Source organism: Chondrus crispus, genomic scaffold, assembly GCF_000350225.1.
Source record: "Chondrus crispus Stackhouse genomic scaffold, scaffold_1, whole genome shotgun sequence".
NCBI classification, from domain to species: domain Eukaryota; phylum Rhodophyta; class Florideophyceae; order Gigartinales; family Gigartinaceae; genus Chondrus; species Chondrus crispus.
In genome coordinates this window covers 395,627-417,152 of record NW_005178809.1, presented here as the reverse complement: position 1 = coordinate 417,152, position 21,526 = coordinate 395,627, and the positions used below count along the sequence as shown (strand labels likewise).

At 54.7% G+C, this 21,526-nt stretch overlaps 2 protein-coding genes; one reads left to right on the top strand and one right to left on the bottom strand.

Moving 5' to 3' along the window:
* Positions 1 to 5,921: 5,921 nt before the first annotated feature.
* CHC_T00001385001 (hypothetical protein) lies at positions 5,922 to 10,597 on the top strand. XM_005711766.1 is given in 2 exon segments: positions 5,922 to 10,175; positions 10,176 to 10,597. 1 exon segment carries the CDS (start codon positions 5,922 to 5,924, stop codon positions 10,173 to 10,175), a length of 4,254 nt encoding a protein of 1,417 aa, XP_005711823.1. The 3' UTR covers positions 10,176 to 10,597.
* Positions 10,598 to 10,632: 35 nt separating this feature from the next.
* Positions 10,633 to 14,163, bottom strand: CHC_T00008596001 (carbamoyl-phosphate synthase, pyrimidine-specific, large chain). XM_005711765.1 is given in 2 exon segments: positions 10,633 to 10,737; positions 10,738 to 14,163. The coding sequence occupies 1 exon segment, from the start codon at positions 14,161 to 14,163 to the stop codon at positions 10,738 to 10,740; it is 3,426 nt and encodes a 1,141-aa protein (XP_005711822.1). The 3' UTR covers positions 10,633 to 10,737.
* Between the last annotated feature and the right edge of the window lie 7,363 nt (positions 14,164 to 21,526).

Genomic DNA, 21,526 nt, shown 5'->3' with positions numbered 1-21,526 from the left:
ACAAGGCGACTCGGATGAGCCCGTACCGAGCTATGTTCGGCGTGGAGCCATTCATGGCCTGGGGGCCGCATGAGGCGAAGAGGATTACGGGGGAGCCGTATGATCTGCCTGAGCATCTGCGCGACCTACATGCCGCGCTACTGTCTCGAGGTCTGCGCGATCGGAAGGCCGCGGCTAAGCATTATGACCTGAGGGTTTCTGGTGTATCGTTCAAGGAGGGCGACCGCGTACTCGTCTGGTCGCCGGACTTGATTGGGCAGGAAGGCAACAAGCTCACTCGCCCCTGGCTTGGACCGTACGTTTTGAAGACGATGCTGTCAAGCACTGGTTACCTCCTCGAGTCAGAGGTCGGTGGACACCGCGCTCGGGCACATGCAAACAGGATGCGACAGATATCCTCTACTTCAAAAGAAACCGATGACCCTCGGGAGGGAGTGTTTCCTGACAGCCTTCGCTCGGTCGGGAAGATCCGTGGAGAGCAAAGAGGGCCCGACGGAAGCGGTCAGGACGTGCAATGGCTCAAGGTCAAGCTAGGAGGCCGCGCCGCTCCATGCTGGACGAAAGCAGGGGACCTCCCGCCCGCTGTAGTCAAGATCTGGGATGCGCGGCGCGAGGGACATGGACAAGTCCCAATCTCGAGTGCAGGGTTGAACAGAGGACGCTACCCATCCAGTGATCTCGGAATAAAGCCAATGCGAGCACAGGCCACACTTGAGGCCCAGGCAAATGGGTGCGCATTCCAATCTGCATGAGTCGCATGAGGAGAAGAGGAAAAGGGACGAATGTTAGGAATGCTGTAAGCCTAGCGCCCAAAAATGCACACTGAGCAGGAAAGGGCGCGCGCGGGACTTACGCTTGGAGGACAGGGCGAAGCGAAGCGCGCGGCATTGCGTTTGGACGAGGGCGTGCGCGGGCGGGTGGAGCGCGAACCGCAAGCCGAGGACCGCAGGCGCAGGAGCGGGCCAGAGGGAAGGCGGGCAAGGAGATCGTGAACCGCAAGCGGAGGGCTGGGCGCAGGAATGGGCCAAGAGAAGACTGGCGGGCTACGTGCGGGGGTTGCGATCGGGGGTAGTGGTAGTTTATAGCGAGCAGCGGGGAGTACATAAGCGGTAGTTGGGGACGGAGAAAAAGGGGGAGGAGGGCATCGGGTGGATTTCTCGACAAGGAGCTCAAGTGGACTCTTGATTTCTTGACGCCTGGCCTCCCGCCGAAAGGAGGTAAAAGATTTTCTCGGCAATCATTGTGTCTCAGGACGAGCCACAACAGTACTGTATTGTTACGCGGCATTCGATTGCCAGGTGGCGAGCTGGACACGCGTACCACGGGGCGGAGCGCATCCGTATACCGCCGAAGGACGGGCAAGCGAAAGGCGGGAAGGAGGGAGCGAGACAGCACGCGCGGGGAATTGGGGGTGCCAGCCACCGGGGAGACGAAGGGAAACCATAGGCCGCACGGGGCTCGGGCTGGGGCAGAAAGACCGCGCAGGTCGCCGGCCGAGGGCGCGAAGGGAAAATGGCACGAGGAGGTGGCTACCGGTGGGGCAAGGGGAAGCTGGATCGAAGGGGAAATTACGGGAGGGAGGGTTGGGGATAGCCGACTCATCCCGGGGAACGTGTACTTAAGAAGCCATCCCCGAAGATAGGAAGGGGGAAGCAGCAGACTTGTGAGGAGTAAGAGAATACGGGTGGATTCCCGTCATTACGGGTCGCTCGGTGCCCCGCGGCAGAATTGCCGCAACAGTATTGTGCTGTGGCTACTGTAATATTGTGTACTGCTCAAAAATAGTTTCAGGAAGCGCCCATTGGGCGCTTCCTGAAACTATTTTTTCATTTTTTTGACACATTTCTCAAAATCTAGAAATGTGCTCCCATTTCACGCCTGAAACTCGTGTGCACAAATTCCCTGACTGACGAGCAGTAATTTTGCTCCTACTCAATGGCATCGAAGGGCTCTGCGGACGAGACGCGAAACCGACCGGGATATCCCTGAGCAGGCATGCCGCCCTCATCTGCGCTGCTGCTGTTGCTTCTCCGCCAAGGAAGTAGTAGCAGGCGCTCCCTCACCTTCCGCACGATGTCCTCCTTCACATTCTCGACCGCATGACCCCCCGCCCAAACCACCCTCTTCTCCCAGTTGTGCACCACCCCCTGACATGTGGCCTCGCTCGCGCGCCGTCATCTCGGCATCGCCCCAGCCCAGCACGCGCTTTCCGCCGCCACCCTCTCTTCGCTCGCCGCCTCCCTCGTGTCCCGCTGGTGGCTCGCCACCGGCGCCTTCGTCCCGGGCGTCCCTGTGCACTTCCGCAAGGGCTTCACCGAGGTCCACGCCCGCGGCGGCGTCGAGCGCGACGTTGCCGAGGACTCCGTCGCCGCCTACGTCTTGGGCCGCCACAAGGACGTCGCCGTCTCCGTCACCGTCCCCGTCGTCACCATGCACTTCTTCCTCGAGGCCGCGGGTCCATTCCCCATGGAGCGCATGCCTCTGCGCCTCGTCCACGTTTCCAAGACCGCGCCGCACGATCCACCCGCCTTCCCGCCGTCGGCCCCACCCCTGCTCGACGCGCCCGACACGCGCGCGCGCGTCGTCGCCAATGGCTCGACACTGCTCGCGTGTGCCGTGCCCAGCGGCGACTGTGTGTGCGTGCTGGACGTGCACGTGCCGCCGGAGCTGCTGCTGGCCAAACCGCCGCTGCACACGATGGCCGTAGAGTACGACCGCGCGTCGCGCGCGGCGTACTGGCTCAAGTCTGTCGACGTCGTGCCGTGCATCCTGCCGCTGCCGCCAATCGCCGATGACGCGTGGCGCTTCACGCCGCACGTGCCGGACATGACGCTCCCGCGCCCGTGGGCATGCTGGCGGGAGCTGGAGAACGGGAGTTGGAGAATGGGAGCTGGAGAATGGGAGCTGGAGGATGGGAGCTGGAGGATAGAGGATGTTGGAGGCGGGAACGCGAAAGACAGAGATGCGCTTGTTGGCGGAGGATGCTACACCGCTTTGTCGCTCTCACTCCCGCTAAGAGCATCTCCACCGCGCAGACAAATTGTGGCCATTTCTAAAATATGGCGACTCAGGCTTGAGTTTGGTCTCCACCGCGCAAATCTGCACACAAATCTGTTCCACAAATCGTATGATAAATAGGATTTGTGTCTTGACGGCACACATATTTTTTGATTTTGTGGTGCGTCACGTCACAAATCCCATTTTTTGGCAACACTCCTCTGCTTGAACGGGCTGATTTTTTGTTACTTTTAGACACCGAAACAGCAAGAACGCGGGAAGCCACGGGTACACCTGACCCGCCCAAAACGTCTGAGCATGCCAAATGCGCAGTGGACGGTCTATGCTCGCACTGCACATGCCCGCATCCACCCGCACGCAGACATTGTGCACGCGTTAACACTCATTTATTATGGGAGTCCGCGGGCGTGGATGGGGGCTAACTGAACTCGACCATCTGGCAAAGGCCTGGGTGGCGACGCGGCCGGGTACGCTTCGGGCGGCGAGGACAAGTCTGGGTGGAAGAGGTCAGCGTCGACGAACTGGACCTCGGCTTTGTGTCCTGCTGGTCGGGGTGGGGGGCGGCCTAGAAGTCGGGGCGCGGGAAGTCTGGGCGCGGATCGGGGGCGGGTGCGACGCAGTGCGCGGTGGAGACCGCGACGCGATTTGCGCAACGGCGATTTGTGGTACTTTCGCAAACGGAATGCGCAAAACGAATGCCCATGTGGGAGCCTGACAAGTGTCCAAATATAGAAACAATTTGCCCATGCGGTGGAGATGCTCTAACAATGCGGTTTGTGTATGTTGCACATTTGCCTCGTCCATGGTCGAGCCTATACCAGTTTTGTCATTTGTGCATACAGTACATAAATTACAGTGAATGTACACAAAAATGGTGATTTGTGTACACACAATTTGTGTATTTTGGGTTTCAGGAGGCGCCCATTGAGGAGCACTTTACAGATTCTCTATTGTAACTGTACAGCACGCATGACACAAAAGCTCTCATATGGCGTGTCTTAACAGGCTGGTTTTTCAGGGTGAGAAGCTCACTCCGAATGGGAGATGGCACGCAAGTTGCGATACTGCCCAGATATAAATCCGCATATGCGTGTATGAGCTTGGACTGAAGCTCGATGAAAAGAACTGAAAAACTAAGGGAGACCGAGTGCTTTGGATAATTATCAAAAGTTCCCCTCTGATTAAGGGGCTCAAATCGCTGCGGTAGTGGTCAGGTCCGTCCCATTAACATTCTACAGTACAAATTCGTATGTTAATGTAATGTTAATACTGTAGACGGTCAGTGAGAGGCGGAGAAAGCTCCTTCGTTGACGGAGATATTTTAAGCCGTCACCCCATGCCTGCGATCTTTGTATGGCAGTGCTCGAGATTTTATTTCTCATGTTGCGAAACTACCACGAACCCTAGAAGCTGAGACGCTAATGGCTTCTTGTTTGCCCTCCCGAAAGCCTCCTTTTTGTTGCTGTTGCTACTTCGTAACCGTTCGTTCGCACGACACCCAGCGTCTTTGTGGCGTAGTGAGAAGACGAAGTTGCCGCCTCTCAGGAAGCAAGAGGCTACTTGTAGGAATATGACTTCAGTAGTCTTTTCAGAAGCTCCGGGCTTTTTGAAAGGCTGTGTCAGGTGCTTTCCTGGTCTTCATGTTAACGGGGGCATATGTACTAGTCAAAACTGCCCGAGCATCTCTTGGAACGCTTGTCGTGTCTCCGCTCGCAACCTCGCCCAGGGCCATTCCATTCATCGTGATTGGCATCACGCAATCACGCAATCACGTCAATAAATGGTGCCTGCTCCCTTGTGGTTGGTTGTTTATATTACGTTTCTTAAAGAATGGTCATGCTCATTAAAGAAATAAACAATCGACTTAAAATTAATCTTGTACTCCAACTTTCTGTAATGCTCCTTGCAATTCTAAAAGATTTCCCCATTCAAATATTCGTAGATTTCGAAATGATAATCAACGCGCTGCTTGTGCAACCCAGGGTTGCACATGTGGGAAAGCCAGAAAGCAGGATCTACTCTCTTTGCCGTGCCATCATTACCTCCTTTGAAACCTTTGCCCTTCGTTTTTCCAGAGTGCCAAACGTGAAATGGAATGAAGCAAGAAGTGCGTTAACACATGCACATGCAAAGCCGTGGAAATGTGCTTACAGCTACAAGTAGCACACGTTGGAGAAAGGAACGATGCAGAACGACGTTAAATTAATGTCGTGATCGCGTGATCGCGTGATTGCGTGATTGCATGATTGCCAATCACGATGAATGGAATGGCCCTCATACAAACTCCGGTCCAATACGGTGCTGTAGTGCTACAGTATCCTTTGCGGATCTTTTACGGCTACTGTAGGCTATCTTGAAAGGAATTGGGCAAACAAAGCACTAGAAGAGCTCATAGCATTTTTTTTTAATCTTTAAGTGCAGTCTGCCAAATTTGTCCTCATTTTTCCTCTTTTCATGGGCCCGGGCGCTCGCTGCTTCCCGAGATGCATGCATTTTTGATGCATTTCTTCAGAATTTTCTGGAGAAATTCGGCCTTCCAAATCTTGAGAGAGCGAACACAATCACTCGCGGAATGAAACTGTTCTGCAGCTACTTCGTGTACATACGCACCACCTCCGCCCCTGGTAACAAGCATCGCTTTGCCATCGCTTTGCTTTCTTGCCTTTACGTGTTCTCTCCGCTTTCTCATTCCCATACCCTCGTCATCCCCCCGTCGTGGACAACTACTTAGTGGCTCGTCTCCGCTCAAGTATATCCCCCTGCTTTTCAAACTCGACCACACGCTCCTCTCCACACGGCTCATGTAATTTCCGATGTCGTCTCGATTTCTTGGAAAATAGCCGCTGTCATTTTTTTTCCTTCCGTCCTCGCCTACGACCGGCTGCTCTTGACCTCAAAGCTCCATGTCTCAAGCAAACGCCGCCCGTATGCATAACCCCTCTCCGTCCCCGTCAGCTCTTACGCAAGCACCCATTACGAATGCCTCGCGTCGCATCCGCCGTCGTGCCGCGTCTCCCCCTGCAAAGCGCAGACGGACCGCCTCTTCTACGGAAGATGCTGATTCGGTTTCACCGCCTGCGTCGCCATCCCCGGAACTTCGCCAACCTCCCTCTCAAGCCACCGCTCCGCAAGGTGCGAAATGGTTCCGCAAACCGTCAGTTGTCTGGTATAGAGGTAACGACCTCCGCGTTGAGGACCATCCCGCGTTACTAGCCGCTTCCCAAAGAGGCGGCCCGGTAGTCCCTCTCTTTATATGGGACCCGTCTGACAGCTTTGGCTCAGATCTGGGTCATGTGAAGCAATGGTGGTTACGAGAGTCTCTTAGCTGCTTGCAACGCGATTTGAAGCGCCTCGGTGTCCAGCTTTATACGCGAACGGGAAAATCCACAGAAGAACTGCGCAACTTTTTGTGTGATACAGGCGCAGATGCTGTGTTTTGGAATCGTTGCTACGAACCGGACTTACTAACGCGAGATGAGGAACTTAGGGATGAGCTTCTCAGTGAGGGTTTAACAGCAGAGAGCTTCAAAGCGGAGCTATTAGTTGAGCCATGGGAACTGAAAAACACCGAGGTAAACCCTCGATACGAAACGTTTCGCTCCTACATGCGAGCGTGGATGACCTTTGCCCCACCCCCAGAACCGTTTCCATGTCCCTCTCGGTTGACCGCCATAACCAGTGAGGTGAAGAGCGTTGGAATATCTGCACTGGCCTTTGACATCCCTCACACTCTCGAAGAGGTACTGCAAAAGACGTGGACACCAGGAAGCGTACAGGCGAACGCTCAATTGGAAAAATTTCTCATCGAAGTGTTTCCGGCTTTCGGCGATAATAGGTGCCGACGTCACTTCGACGGAACGAGCAGACTTAGTCCTCATATTCGCTTTGGGGAACTCAGTCCGAGGCGCATGTATCATTCAACGAGAATGCGCGTCTCGCGATGGGATCAGGGGAGCATGCTTTCTTTAGCTGCATCTAGAAAGTGGTCATTGGCGATGTCGAACGGTGGCACGAAGCAAGAGTGGAAGAGAGCGAGCTTACTTGAGAGTCTAGAGAGCGGCAGAGAAGTGAATCGCGAGCGGGAACCACAAGGTGATACTCGCAGTTCCCCCCTCACGAGTGGCACGCATGCCAAGCAAGAAGAAAGCGTCGGCGACAAAGGGGGGAGAGGAAGACCTCAGCCCACGCCCCCAGAAAAACCGCCAAAGACTAACTTTCGCCACATGATGCGATCAGCAGCGGCCGTGCAGAGGCCAGCCCTTCCTCCAATCTCTCAATCAGCTCGGGCATTCTTGAGAAATCTATGTCTCAGAGACTTCTCGTACCACATTCTATTTCACAATCCCGATTTCCACGCCAAACCTCTTATTCCAGAGTATGTGAATTTCCCTTGGGCCGAAGACAAGGGCTCTTTCACGGCCTGGCAGACAGCGAAGACGGGGTATCCGATAATCGATGCTGCAATGCGAGAGTTGCGGGCTACCGGGTGGATTCACAACCGAATGCGTTTCTTATTGGCATGTTTTCTAACAAAGTACTTACTACTTCCGTGGTCCCGAGGATTGAAAGAGTTTTACGGACTGCTTTTGGATGGGGACCATTCTTCGAATGCGTTGGGATGGCAGTGGACCGCGGGTAGCAATACATATGCAGCCACTTTAAGAAACTTGTTAAACCCTGTCAAATCGGCCAGTCAGCATGACCCTCATGGTAGCTATGTAAGGCAGTGGCTTCCCGAACTGGCGAATCTACCAACAAACTTTGTGCATGAACCATGGAAGGCACCCCCTGATGTGCTGCATGCAGCAGGGGTAGAACTGGGTACCACATATCCGAACAGAATCGTGATGTTGAAAGAAGCGCGAGTGAGAGCGTTCGAAGCCATGCGGCTAATGAGGCAGATTTTCTCCGCCTCTGGCGTTTCAAGGAAACTTGAGGTAGAGGATGAGGAAGATCTGGTGATGGGATGGCGAGAAGATCACTCTGAAGTATTTCCTGTTGAGGAGTCTGCAGTTACAGGAACGAAAAGGACTTTGCTTCCGTGCCTGTGGGCTCTCCTTCAAAGTGACCAGGAGCCTACATATCTATCTAACTCTTCATCCGGAAGCGACCCGCTGATCGCCAGAGATACTGCCAGTTTGACAGAGGGTGCACTCGCTGTTCCCATGGACGATCAACAGGAATCGATTGAGAACGCGCTACTTACCGCTCACAATCACGGTCCTCCGCCGGAAGTGCTAGTGATACCATTGGAAGCCGTAACAGCAGATGATCAAGCTTTGGGTGATCCGATTTATCCACAAGAGAAAAACTGTGAAACTGAAGGCATGATGGTTGGGCCAGGCAGTGATAACCTTCCGGTTGGTCATCTTGGTGAACCACTAAAGTATCATGACTCGGAGGTGTGTGCTTTCCCTGAGAGTGAGAACGTTTCCGATCGCCAAGCTCCAATGGAAGCCGATGGGTCCAGAGTTCGAACAGATTCAGCCCGCGCAAGGACGCGACCCCCTGACACGGTGCAGGTGGGAGCTCCAAACACATGCCGCGGTTCTGCCGCGCAAGCCCTCAACCCCAGTGTTCCCTTCCCTCACCAACCTCAATATCAACTACAGCAATTTCAGCAGTTGCAGCAGCTACACAAATTTCAGCTACAAAATCACATGCACGTTCATCAACAACAACAGCGGCAGGAAACGCAACAGCACCAACGAGCGGCACAGCAGCAACGCACATCTCAGCACACTTCACCACACCAACACATACATTACCCAAATTCCGCCCTGCCACAAAGACAACAGCCGCATGTGCATGCTATGGCGGATGCAATATACGGTCAGCAGGGTTGCAGCAACGGATCTTTACCATCCACATCTCTCGCCGGTGTTCCCATGCCTGGTGCGCCAGTCATGATGGGACCCGCGACGGGTAGTCAGGACTTGAGCGCAAATGCCATGTTTACTGGTGGAGACCGCGGGAGCTCGGTTTATGCTCATCCTTTGGGTTTCGGTCAATTCTACGGGTTTCCGCCAGTTATGCCGATCCTGAATGCGCCTGCTGCGAACGGCGGTGAACGAAATGACGGTATTTTGTCGTCTGCAACGACAGACATGTCTAAACTACCTGCACCTGGAATGATGGCAATGCCATACGGAATGTATCCAGGGAATATGTTTGAACAAAACGTCCTCGGAGGAGCCCACCAAGCCGGCAACAACCACTACGCATCGTCACTGCCTCAAATGCAAGATGGGCGCCAGAGTCCATACAGATATTCTCCTCAGATGTACTTTCCGCATACAACACCAGAAATTTCCCCGGCACAGGGAAATGGACACGTTCCCCACCGGCCCTCCCCCTCCATTCCGCCCCAAAGTCGGCACCTCGATATGCCCTCAGTTGCAAACGCGCCCAATGCAACAGCAGCGGCTGCAGTCGCTGGGAGGGAAAGAGAAGCGGCACAGGTTGCGTCGTCAAACGCAAATACCCGTACCCTGCCTAAATCAGAGCAGTTGACCGACGTGGCGCGCAATACTCCCGGGCTCAAGCCCGGGTTTGGGGTCGCAAGCCGATCTGTGGACACGACAAAGCCTTTGAATTCCAAGGTGACTAACGCAAATACCAGACTGGGTCAAGGACGTCCGAGAGGGAGGAATAATGCAAGATCCAAGGCTGCACTAAAACGAAAGGGGTCCGCCTCGAACGGAATTGCGAAGAACCGAAATGAAGTTAAGAGCTCTTCAAACGGGAGAGGGCAAGGGTCTGAGGGAAGATCTTCTACTGCACAGGAGAAGGGCCCGAAGGAAGACACTCAGCCTCAAGGCACAACTTTGAAAGCGCGACAGGAAATGTTGGCATCTGTTTTGGGGAAAGAAGATCATCAATTTCACGGTTTCGCTAAATACCTGTCATCCACATACGAGCTTACTGCGAGCACAGACCGGAAGACTTCGAAGGACTACATCCGGCTTTGCAACCTGAAGGACGATTACCACAAACAATGCAAATCGGATAAATTGAAAATCTATGGGATCAAGTCCTTCTTCTCAAAAGTATTGAATCTGGACGTCACAGGAGAGTGGGACAGGCACAACCATGGCGGTGTGCGTGGTCCATATGTCTACGGAATTAGACCTCGTAGGTCGACAAATCCGTCGTAACGGGTGCTCCTTTGTACCAGGCCCTTATATTCTGTGGTAACAACGGTAACTCTTTGTGTCAAACGCGTTTGTTGATGACTCTAAGAAAATGCTGCGTGGCTCTAATTCAACGCCTGACTAGACCAATCTGTCGTGGCGGAGGAATCATGCGAATCAACTCTGGGACTGTGATCACAGCCGGGAGCTCTTTAGGAAAATCTAAAAAAAAACGAGAGTTGCCGCCGTAAGGACAACTCTCAGAACTGATCATAGGAAACCACACCTATTTGTATATAGCACCGAGAGCATGCTTCAACTTAATTTTCAACTTGAATATTGTTCGGCCAACTCGGCGCCCGGATTTTGACTACTGCTGAGTGTCAGAGCCCCGGATGCTGCACCCCTGCACAAGTAACAATATTGTAAAGACACAGGCCAGAGCAGTCAGCGACCCACGCCAAACATTCCGAGCGGAATAGGGCGCAACTTCCCTTGTTTATTGAATCCTTGATCACTGGATCGCTTTGTGTGCTTTCCTTCCACAATCCGACGTCCTCACCCCAGTACGGGCTGCCAATTCCATTCACAAGGTGCTTGCGATATCCGCAGCCGCTAGTAGTACTACGGGCGGTGCAGTTTTATGATAATCTTGCATCGCTTTCACAGTAATTTCTTGAGTTTGCAAAACGCGAATAGCTTGGGCAAGCGCCCGCGCGGCAGCAACCGTCGTCACGTACGGGATATTGGAGGAAAGGGCAGACCGTCTCACGATTCTTGTGCTCTCCAAATCCTCGGGTTTTCGACTTGGTGAACTTATGAAGAGATTCACTTCCCCATTCTTAATTCTATCCAACACGTGAGGTCGGCCTTCATGCACCTTGAGAACCATTTCCACGTCTGTCGGGTTCAAACCTCCAGCAATCAGTTGGACGTACGTACCACGAGTGGCATAGATCTTGAACCCAAGATCGACCATGTCAAAAGCAAGCGGAATAGCAGACTCCTTGTCCTGATCCCCCAGGCTCATAAACACTCTTCCCGACGTCGGAATAACGAGCCCAGATGCCAGCTCAGCTTTGGCATACGCCATGGCAAATGAGTCATCAATTCCCATCACTTCTCCAGTTGACCTCATTTCAGGTGAAAGCAGAATGTCCGCACCCGGAAACTTTTTGAATGGCAGTACAGCCTCCTTCACACAAGTATACCGGGGAATAATTTCCTTTTCCATTCCAAGTGACTTCAAGGTGCTTCCCATCATCGCAAGCGAGGCAATTTTAGCCAGCGGCTGTCCTATTGCCTTCGAGACAAATGGAACTGTCCTGGATGCTCGCGGGTTTGCCTCTAGAATAAACACGCTTTCCCCTTGCACTGCCCACTGAACATTCATAAGTCCGATAACCCCCAGTCGCTTGGCTAGAGCTATTGTCCAAGAACGAATAGTGACCATAGCGTTGTAAGGTATCGAGATGGTTGGAAGAGAGCATGCTGAATCCCCAGAATGAATACCCGCTGCTTCAATATGCTCCATTATTCCTCCAATAACTACATTTCCATGCATATCAGCAACTGCATCGACATCTACCTCAATTGCGTTGTCCAAGAAACGATCGATGAGAACGGGATGCTCAGATTCAACCACGACATCTGCAGACATGTATCGATGTAACTCAGACTCATTGTAAACGATTTCCATACCTCGGCCACCTAACACATAGCTTGGTCTTACGACAACTGGGTAGTCAATCTCTGCTGCAATGGCAGCAGCCTCCCCATAGGACCTGGCAATGCCATTTGCGGGTTGGCGAATTCCAAGCTCTTGCAGAATGGCCATGAATCTATCTCTATCTTCAGCGGCATCTATCGAGTCCGGAGGGGTACCAAGAATGCTACATTTCAGTCCAGCTTTTTGAGCCTCCTCTGAAGCCAAGTATTCTTCGAGAGCAACAGCAAGCTTTAGAGGTGTTTGGCCACCAAACTGAACCACGATGCCGTCTGGCTTTTCCGCTTCCAAAACGCCGATAACGTCTTCCAGAGTCAGCGGTTCAAAGTACAAGCGATCTGCTGTGTCATAATCCGTTGATACCGTCTCTGGATTTGAGTTGATCATGACTGTCTCGAAGCCGGCATCTCGAAGCGCAAAACAAGCATGGACGCAGCAGTAATCAAACTCAATGCCTTGTCCGATGCGATTCGGCCCCTGCCCCAAAATGACAACCTTCTTTTTGCCTGTCGGCGGTGGCGTTTCAGAATCTAGGGAAACTGTTGGTCCCCAAGAACGCATCGAGTCGTACGAGCTGTACATATACGGGGTATACGCCTCAAACTCCGCTGCGCATGTATCAACAGTTTTATACACCGGGACCACACCCAGTTGCTTGCGATGGCTACGAACTTCATCTTCAGTAGTATTGAGAGCGAAAGCCATCTGCTTATCACTGAAACCAGTCGATTTGTACTTGTACATATCCTGCGTCTCTATTGCCGTCACAGATTCATGCTTCTTCATGCTCTCTCCCATCTCAAAAATTTCCAACATCTTCCCCAGAAACCACGGATCATACTTTGATAGTTCAAAAACGTCTTCAATGGACATGCCCATCTCATATGCATTCCTCACAAAGAAAATGCGATCAGGTGTTGGGACGCGTAGAATGCTTTCCAACGCAGTTTTGCTGCTGACAGCCTTATCCTTTCCGTCCATGCCCCATCCTGAGCGTCCTGTCTCCAGACTGCGGAGCGCCTTTTGAAACGATTCAACGAATGTTCTCCCAATAGCCATTGTCTCTCCCACAGCCCTCATTTGAGTGGAGAGCGTATCGACTGCACCGCTAAACTTTTCAAAGGCGAAACGCGGTACTTTTGTGACGACGTAATCAAGCGCTGGTTCAAAACATGCTGGGGTCTTTTGTGTAATGTCATTCTTCACCTCTACAAGAGAATTGCCGACGGAGAGCTTAGCAGCCAACTTTGCAATAGGAAACCCGGTTGCTTTGGATGCAAGGGCGGAAGACCGAGAAACACGGGGGTTCATTTCGATGACAATGATATCACCATTCGCTGGGTTGACAGAAAATTGTATGTTAGAGCCACCAGTCTCTACACCGATCTCTCGAATGATCGCAAGGGACATATCGCGGAGGTTCTGATATTCTCTGTCTGTAAGAGTCTGCGTGGGGGCAACGGTAATACTGTCTCCAGTGTGCACGCCCATGGGGTCGACGTTCTCGATACTGCACACGATGACTACGTTATCAGCGCCATCGCGCATGACCTCGAGTTCGTATTCCTTCCAACCAAGCAAAGACTGCTCGACCAAAATTTGATTAACCGGAGAAGCGTCAATACCAATCTGAGCCATTCGCAGGTACTCAGGGCGATTGTACGCAATACCGCCTCCCGTTCCGCCGAGTGTAAATGCAGGACGGATGATAAGAGGAAAAGAGCCAATTTCTTGCGCGACAGCCTCTGCCATCTCCATGTTTTCGACAATACCAGACTTACAACACTTGACACCAATCTTCTCCATGGCATTTCTGAATAGTAAGCGGTCCTCTCCTTTCTGAATAGCATCCATCTTAGCGCCGATAAGCTCAACGCCATACTTCTCCAGAATGCCCTGTTCCGCCAAGGCGGTTGCAAGATTGAGACCAGTCTGCCCGCCCATAGTCGGCAGAAGCGCATCCGGTTTCTCAATTATGATGATCTTCTCTAAAACCTCTGTCGTTAGTGGTTCGATATAGACCCTATCAGCAGTTTCTGGGTCTGTCATAATAGTAGCGGGATTAGAGTTGACCAAAACGACCTTATACCCCTCCGCGCGAAGTGCCTTGCACGCCTGTGTGCCGGAGTAGTCAAACTCTGCGCCCTGGCCGATCACGATAGCGCCGGCACCAATGAGCAATATAGTCTTGATATCCGTGCGACGAACAAGGGGTTTAGTGGAATTCGCGTAGAGGGGACCCCAGTACTCGGGGTTGAGCCCTTCCGGAAGTGAGGAGCCACTCATTGGAGGAGGGATCTCGCTCATACGGATACGCGCCACTTGCTGACGGCGCGGAGCTAATCGTCGACATGAGGAGACAAATGCCGAGCTACGAAACAATGACGACGGGGTCGTGCGACGCACAGGCGCCGATGCGGTGAAAGCAGGTGCATCAGTCATGGCGAAGCTCGAGGGCGCAAAGGGTCGAGGGCAATGGTTGCAATGCGGAAGGATTATGAAGACCTCTGCGAGAAGAGGAGCAAAGGTAACGATGTCAGGGATGGTGGAGACTGCGAGGCTGTGCCAGAAACACGGGAATCTTCCGGTCTTAGAGCCGCGAGCCGTGGTGCAATGCAAAATGGGCAATTTTGAGAGCAAGAGTGTGACACAGGTGCATCTGCGCAAGAAAGATTTCGGATGGGATATCTGGCTTGAGTGGACGAGATCTGCGGAGCGCAAGCTTTTGATTTGCCCTCTCACATGTGTCTTACGGGAGCTCGAGATTTTAGGCCAAAAATCTTCCCTCGTCAGAGACCTAGATACTGTAGTAATTCGCGTTTCAATTTGCGAAATTCCGAAATGTCCCATATTGGAGCAAAAGCTACTATATTGGAGCTCTTTCCAATTTAGTACGTCCGGGACACACTATATTGGCCAATTTCCCCCTTTTTTCTCACGTTAGGGTGACCCCACCGCCAACAAAATTTCTGTCCTAAAATTCCAACCACTAAAGTTTGGACCGCTGGACTAAAGTTCGGACCGATGGAAGAAATTTTGAACCCCACCGCGCCACCATTTGTCCTAAAGTTTAGAATTTGGGAAGGATTCTTTTCCAAACCAAAATTATTTGGTCGAGATTTTTGTCCAAAGCGCCGTTTGGGCGAGCTTCGTTCTATAGTAACGGTACAGAAAACATCTGAATTTCATGTGCTTACAGCTCTACCAAAGCTCTTCCAAATGGCTTTGGGGCTGTTTTGACTGAAGTCCCATCAATAGTGTGGGACGCAAAAAGGAGTGTTGTGCAGCCTTCGCTCGTGGACATTTCCCATCTTCTCCCTCCTTCTCGTCTTCTGAGAAGTGCAGGCAATGGCTGAGGTGGTTACTAGGACTGATGACTCGGCAGTAAGAGTGAGGAAAAAGGGTAAGGGACTGGGGTGGTCAGACGAGGAGAATCTTGCCCTGTGCGTTGCTGAGAGCGCAGTGTCTGAGAACGCCGCGAATTGAAAGCGTGGTGTACTTGCCGAGTTGATAATTCCCAAACAGGAGCCTACATATTATGGAGAGCGGGCAAGTGACGAGCAAAAGTTGCCGCCAATTGTGGAACAGACGCGTGCAGTAGCTTGCTTCTTTGCGCCAAATGTATTTCTACGACATACTTGTAGCCTAATTGGGGTGACCCTGAATATGAATAGATGTATCGTGTTACAGGCGCAGTGGGGTTCATCTCTGAATCACCACCTCCCCCAAAGCGCGGCTTGATTAAAAGATAGTAGATCCAATTACCGGAGGACAACTGTCTGCTTTTTGCGATTTTGGGCAAGGCGCGGTGGGGTCACCCTTAACTCACAGAACTGTAGTATAATCCCTAACTGGATTTAGATTAGATCAGCTACTGTAGAGCCCGAGCTCTACAGTACGACAGCACGCGCACATACGTGTAACACACGTGTACTATCAGCCTCGATGGCTGACAGCGTTACAGTATGGGACTGCCCGCACTGACTACAGTAGCACTACAGTACAGTACGTACTGTACTGTGGTATGATAGGACTTACTTGTATATTAAATACTAGGGCAGACCGACGGCGGAGGGGAAGGACAAGCACGAGCTTGTCCAGAACCTACGCCTTTGGTCAACCTCGCCCCGCTTATTCTAGAACGGGTTCCCACTAGCCCGTATCTAGTTAGGAACCGAGCGGGCAGGGGACGCGCAAGCACGCGAGCGAGCCTAGATCCGCCTCCGCCCGTCAGTGGTGGTACATCACCCAGCGCTGCGCCGGGGCGTCGAGGCGTAGATCGGCTCGCGCGTGCGCGCATCCCCGACCGTACCCGCTCTACCACTGCTACCCCGGGCTCGCCCGGTTCCGTTAGCTGGGGTTGCTTCCCGTCTTCCCGCCGATCGGGGTCTCCGCAAGAACTGGGTATACACCCCCCACTGTTGGGAGTGTTTATACTACAGTGGTCTCCCGACCTAGAAGACTCCGAAGATCATTCTGAGATGGTTGCCGCTTTCCTCCGCGTCCGTACTCATCGAGATAATCAAAGAGTCCGAACCCTCGGTCCACTCCGCACCGGCCGATGTGCGGGCGTCCGCGCTACGCTTTCTACCTGGCGACGGCGCCGCAGGTCCTCGAGACCGCGAACCGTCGCTGGACTACTCAGAAGGACGCGCTCGCGCGATGTACGAACGCATCGCGGGGTATATGTAGGATGTCCGGACATTCCTTTGTATCGACGTGACCCATCACGTCTACGCCCGCAGTAGAGGCGAGTTGCGCTCCCTCCTTGAAGGCAGGTTTGAGCACGTGATTCAGTCCTTGGAGAATCTGCGCGCACTCGGCGACCACTTGCACTCCGTCTAGTGTTGGTTGACGACGCACGCATCGATTCCCCTACGGCGGACGTTGCAGATCGACCCGCGAGTACGAACTCCGGGGTACGACGAAACCCGCAGCCTTCCCATCTGCCGAACAGATGGGAGCGTTCGCGCATACGGCTGCGGAAGTCAACTCGACGCTCCGGGGCGCTCGTGAGTTAGAACAGAACTTGGCCGTAAGGTCGCCCAGAGCCCCCTCGAGAGGGCCCGGTGCCACTGTTCCTCCGGGCGCGTCCGATGCGCAGGAGTGGCCTCCGACTGGTGCCGTCACCAGTCCTTGCGCGGAGGATATCAAACCAACGGCCGACGCGAATTTCGCGTCCGAGACTAAAGCTCTGCCGCATGCCGCGGAAGCATGCGGCAGTTGCGACAGGTACCGTATGGGCACGACCAGGACCGTGGAGGAGCCGCTCGCGGATCCGGAGAACCCATGTTCTCCGTCGATCCTCGCTGGGGCGGCTACCCGCCGGTGGATTATACCGCGCACCCCGGTCCGGTAGACGTACGTACACTACCCGTCACCCCGTTAGGCGCGTTGGTAAGATGGAACAGGCATCGGCCGAAAGGTCGCCCGGAGCCCCCCCGAGAGGGCCCGGTGCCACTGTACCTCCGAACGAGCCCGACGCGCATGAAGAGAGCCCGACTGGTGCCAACCCCAGTCGGACCACTGGGCAGCGAAGCCCCAAGACGGACGCGAATTTCGGTCCGAGACCCAAGCCCTGCCGCATGTCGCCGGAGACATGCGGCAGATGACACGCGTACCGTTCGTGGACGACAAAAGACGCGGAGATACCGCCCGCGGATCAAGTGAACCGATTCTCTCTTTCGATCCCCGCTGCGGCAGCTATCAGCCGGTGGATCTCACCGCGCACACCGGTCCGGTAGACGTCCGCACGCTACACGAATTTGTAAGCGGACTAGCTCCTGCGACCCGGGCCGCAGTGGCTGAGACGGTCCAGCGATTGCTCGAACAACAGAATACAGACCTTCCAATGAACCGCCGTATCGCGACGGCGGGAGGCACAACGTGCCGCGCTCAGCGCGGTTTGCCGCTGCCGGATCCGAAACCGGCAGCGAGGGGGAATCGAACTACGAGGTCGCATGCCACAAGTTCGCCTGCGGCATCCCTCCACATAGGAGAAGATAAGTGGCAGGCCGACCCTGTCCTCATTACGCGAGGCTACAAGCCCGTGGGAGGCCGACCTCCCACTCCAGCGTCATCAAGGTGGACCGGACGCTTCGCTACCGCATACGCCCACACTCCAAGGGCGCCCGGTGGTACGGACCACCGGGTCGCGGACCTCGACATCTTGCATCGAGATGGAAGCGGCGCTCCGCCTCGTGTGCCCCAAAAGAAGCCACCGAGAACCCCGTGGGTCCGGTGGCGACCACCATCCGCGAAGAACGCGAAGGCGCCCAGGCTTCCGTAAGCCCGGCCCGTTTTTCCGAAAGAGAAGACACCCTGATCTCCGTAGGTCAGATGCCACTGACCGACCGTGAAGGCACCGGGGCTTCCGTAAGCCCCGTGCACAAGATAGAGCGTCAGGCGTGTGTCGATGCAACACGCGCCGAAGATCCTACCGAACGCCGTGTCGCCGAGGTGATCGCACATGCGCTACACCTCACCGACTTGACCGATTTAGTCGGGGAGGCAGAAGCTAGCCGACCTAGTTCCGCAGAGAGGACACCCGTCGAGAAGGCAAAGATCGGTACGGACGACCCCCGGCCAAGTGCCCGCCGCCGACGGAAGGCACTGTACGCGTCTCAAGTCAGGTAATTATGTCTACCTGAACCCCACCGATGGGGAAAAGACGTCTAACAAACTATCATCGCCCGCCGTTGGGCCATAGCGAGTCCTCGCTAACGACAAGCGAACCATCACGATCGATCGTGATGGTGACCGAGCGCGTCTCCGCAGACCGCTGTGTGCACGCCTCTCCGCCGATAGACGCGCCACGGACGGGTGCGACAACCCCGGGTGACCTTGCCGACAAGGTCACCGACTGCACGCAGTATGCCGTCGAACGGTTACTTCGGCATCGAGCCATGGAGGACGGGACTACGGAGTTCCTCATCAAGTGGGCGGATTACGACACGCCCACCTGGACCGCGCGGACTCACGTCCCGGAGGAGTTGGTGTCTCGTTACGCTCAACGCCGCCGGAGGCGTACTGGCAGGAGCCTCACCTCGGACGCGAACGCGGACGTTCACGCTTAAGGAGGGGGCCCTCAACCGTCTCGTTACGGCTAAATTCAACCGCTCCGTTACGGTTGAAATGGGGACGTACAGAAGTCAAGCCGTATTTGACTTCCGAACCCCAAGGACGCCAAGGACGTAAGGCGTTAAGATGAGGCAGTACGGACTACCCTAAGGTATTGTGGCCCTCGTATTGACCGACTATACGAGGGCCAACGTGTACTTGAACGGATGAGGCGAATGCCCCTTTTTTGGGAGCAGAAAGGTCAGACGCTTCCCCCCGAACTGGGTCGCCCGACATTCCGTTAAGTCCGGCAACCGCGGCGAGAGGACGTCCGACGAACGAGACGATCACCGACGCAAGGCAGCCGGTATCGGAAGCAGTTAGGCCCTGGTTGGGCCGAGCGATGGCTAGCGCTTACGAAGCTGAGTTTGACAATTCGCATCTTAGGGGACGCGGTTCGCCCCAGGAATGGCCGCCAAGAACGTTGCGGCATGGTCAAGTCGCGCCGGTTATGCGCAGGAGCGAACAGATCGCACAAATTAAGGCACGAGAGGTGGGGAGTAGCGTGCGCATGCTTAGGTACGGACAGAGTGACGATGACGGAGGGTGCGGACGAACAACCGCCCCGCCCCTGCCACGATAATATGCCAAAAGAGGCGACACCTGTCCTCCGAAAATCATCGATTTGACAACGGTTAGTACAGGGGTACAATACAGTACGACCCGGTACAGTTCGCCGGTGCACGAGCGGGCGGGGCTGAAAATGAGAAAAAATAGGGACATTTCTGGTATTGCAATTAGAACTTTTTGTCGTAATTCACGGCGCATGCGCAGTTTTTAACGTCACTGCAAGGTCATATCGTAATCAAGAGGGCTCTCTTCGGATACCCAACACCGAGTCGCTTTGCTCTGAAAGTGCGCACGATGTCATCCGGAGGAGTCTGCGTTCATTGCCAAGAAAATTGTACACTGAGAGAGCGAATTACGGCATGTCCGCGCCCCCGCCCCGAATGGCGAGGGACGCCAGGGACAAGAACCGCCTTCAGGCGCTGTGCCCTCGCCCCCGAATGGCGAGGGGCGCCCGAAAGATAAGACGAAGTCCGCACGCTGCGTCCCCGCCACCGTACAGCGGAGGGGCGCGCGGACAAGAAGGCGGATGCGGTTCGCGTCGCGCCCTCGCCACCGATGGCGAGGGGCGCGCCAAAAAGAAAGAAACGTTCGTCGAGTGCCTGCCCAATCGCCCCGATGGCGAGGGGCGCGGACAAGAAGACGATCGCAGTGCGCATGCGCCCCCGCGACCGATGGCGGGAGGCGCCAGCGAAGAAAAAGACGGAGTCCGCGCGTTTGCACCCTCGCCCCGATGGCGAGGGGACGCGCGGATAAGAAGACAAATGTCGCGCACGTCCGCCCCGTCGCCCCGATGGCGACGGGTCGCCAAGTCTACGAGCGTGCGCCGCGCTGCCCTCGCCCCGAATGGCGAGGGGCGCCTGAAGGATAAGACGAAGTCCGCACGCTGCGCCCCCGCCACCGAGCAGCGGAGACGCGCGCGGACAAGAAGACGTTAGCCGTGCGCATGCGCCCCCGCCACGGATGGCGGGAGGCGCGAGCGAAGAAAAAGACGGAGTCCGCGCGTTCGCACGCTGCGCCCCCGCTCCCGGAACGCGAAGGGGCGCAAGGACTAAGAGGAACTCCGCGTGCGCTCCCCCTCGCCACCGACTGGCGAGGGGCGCGGGGAGAGAAGACAAATACCTCGCGCCTTGTCCTCGCCGCGGACGCGAGAGACAGGAAGGAGAACGCACCCTTCGCGCCGCCCCCTCGCCCCGAATGGCGAGGGACGCGCGCGGACAAGAACACGAAGGCCGTCGGGTACTGCACAACCAGTGGCAATGATACCATAGTGGGTGCATCCAGAAAATCGCACTCTAACACTTTACCATTGTATGATAGTTTCAAAAATTGATTGTCCCCACCACTCTTGCACTCCATCACTGCCGTTCCGTGGCGGTTCCACCCCAGTTGGAACATGTTGCGAACTGTACACCCACTCGCACCCCCACTCGCCGACAACCTCCCCATCCCCTAATCCCAAAGCGAGCCACACCTTCCTCCTCAAACCTGGTGCCCGCATTCTGACACTGTCATCTCAACATGGCATCCCTTTTGGACGGATCCGATCCTCCCTCTCAAGCCAACCCGAACAAATCAATACTTTCCAGTTGCGTACTGCGTCCTCTTGTTTTCAGTCCCCTTCGATAAGGGCTACCGACGTTATATTTCAATTGTTCCTGTATAAAAAATGGAAGTATACTGTTTAGCAGTAAGGCCTTCGTGATATTTACGGATACAAGGAAGTCGGAGTCTTTCCCGAACGAGAGACGCACGCGCCAAGGAGTGGACCGCTGTGTGCGAGGGCGAATAATGGCTGGGCGGAGGTACTTTGGGTTCTTGTTGCGATGACGGCGCTTGCGGCGCATTGTTGTCCTCCTCCGGGCGACAAGACATGTTGTCAGAGCTGCTAGCGATACTGCTAGAGCTGCCAGAGTGTGCTTGCGGCTGTTCTGAAAGGGCATTGGCGAAGCGGGCGTCACCG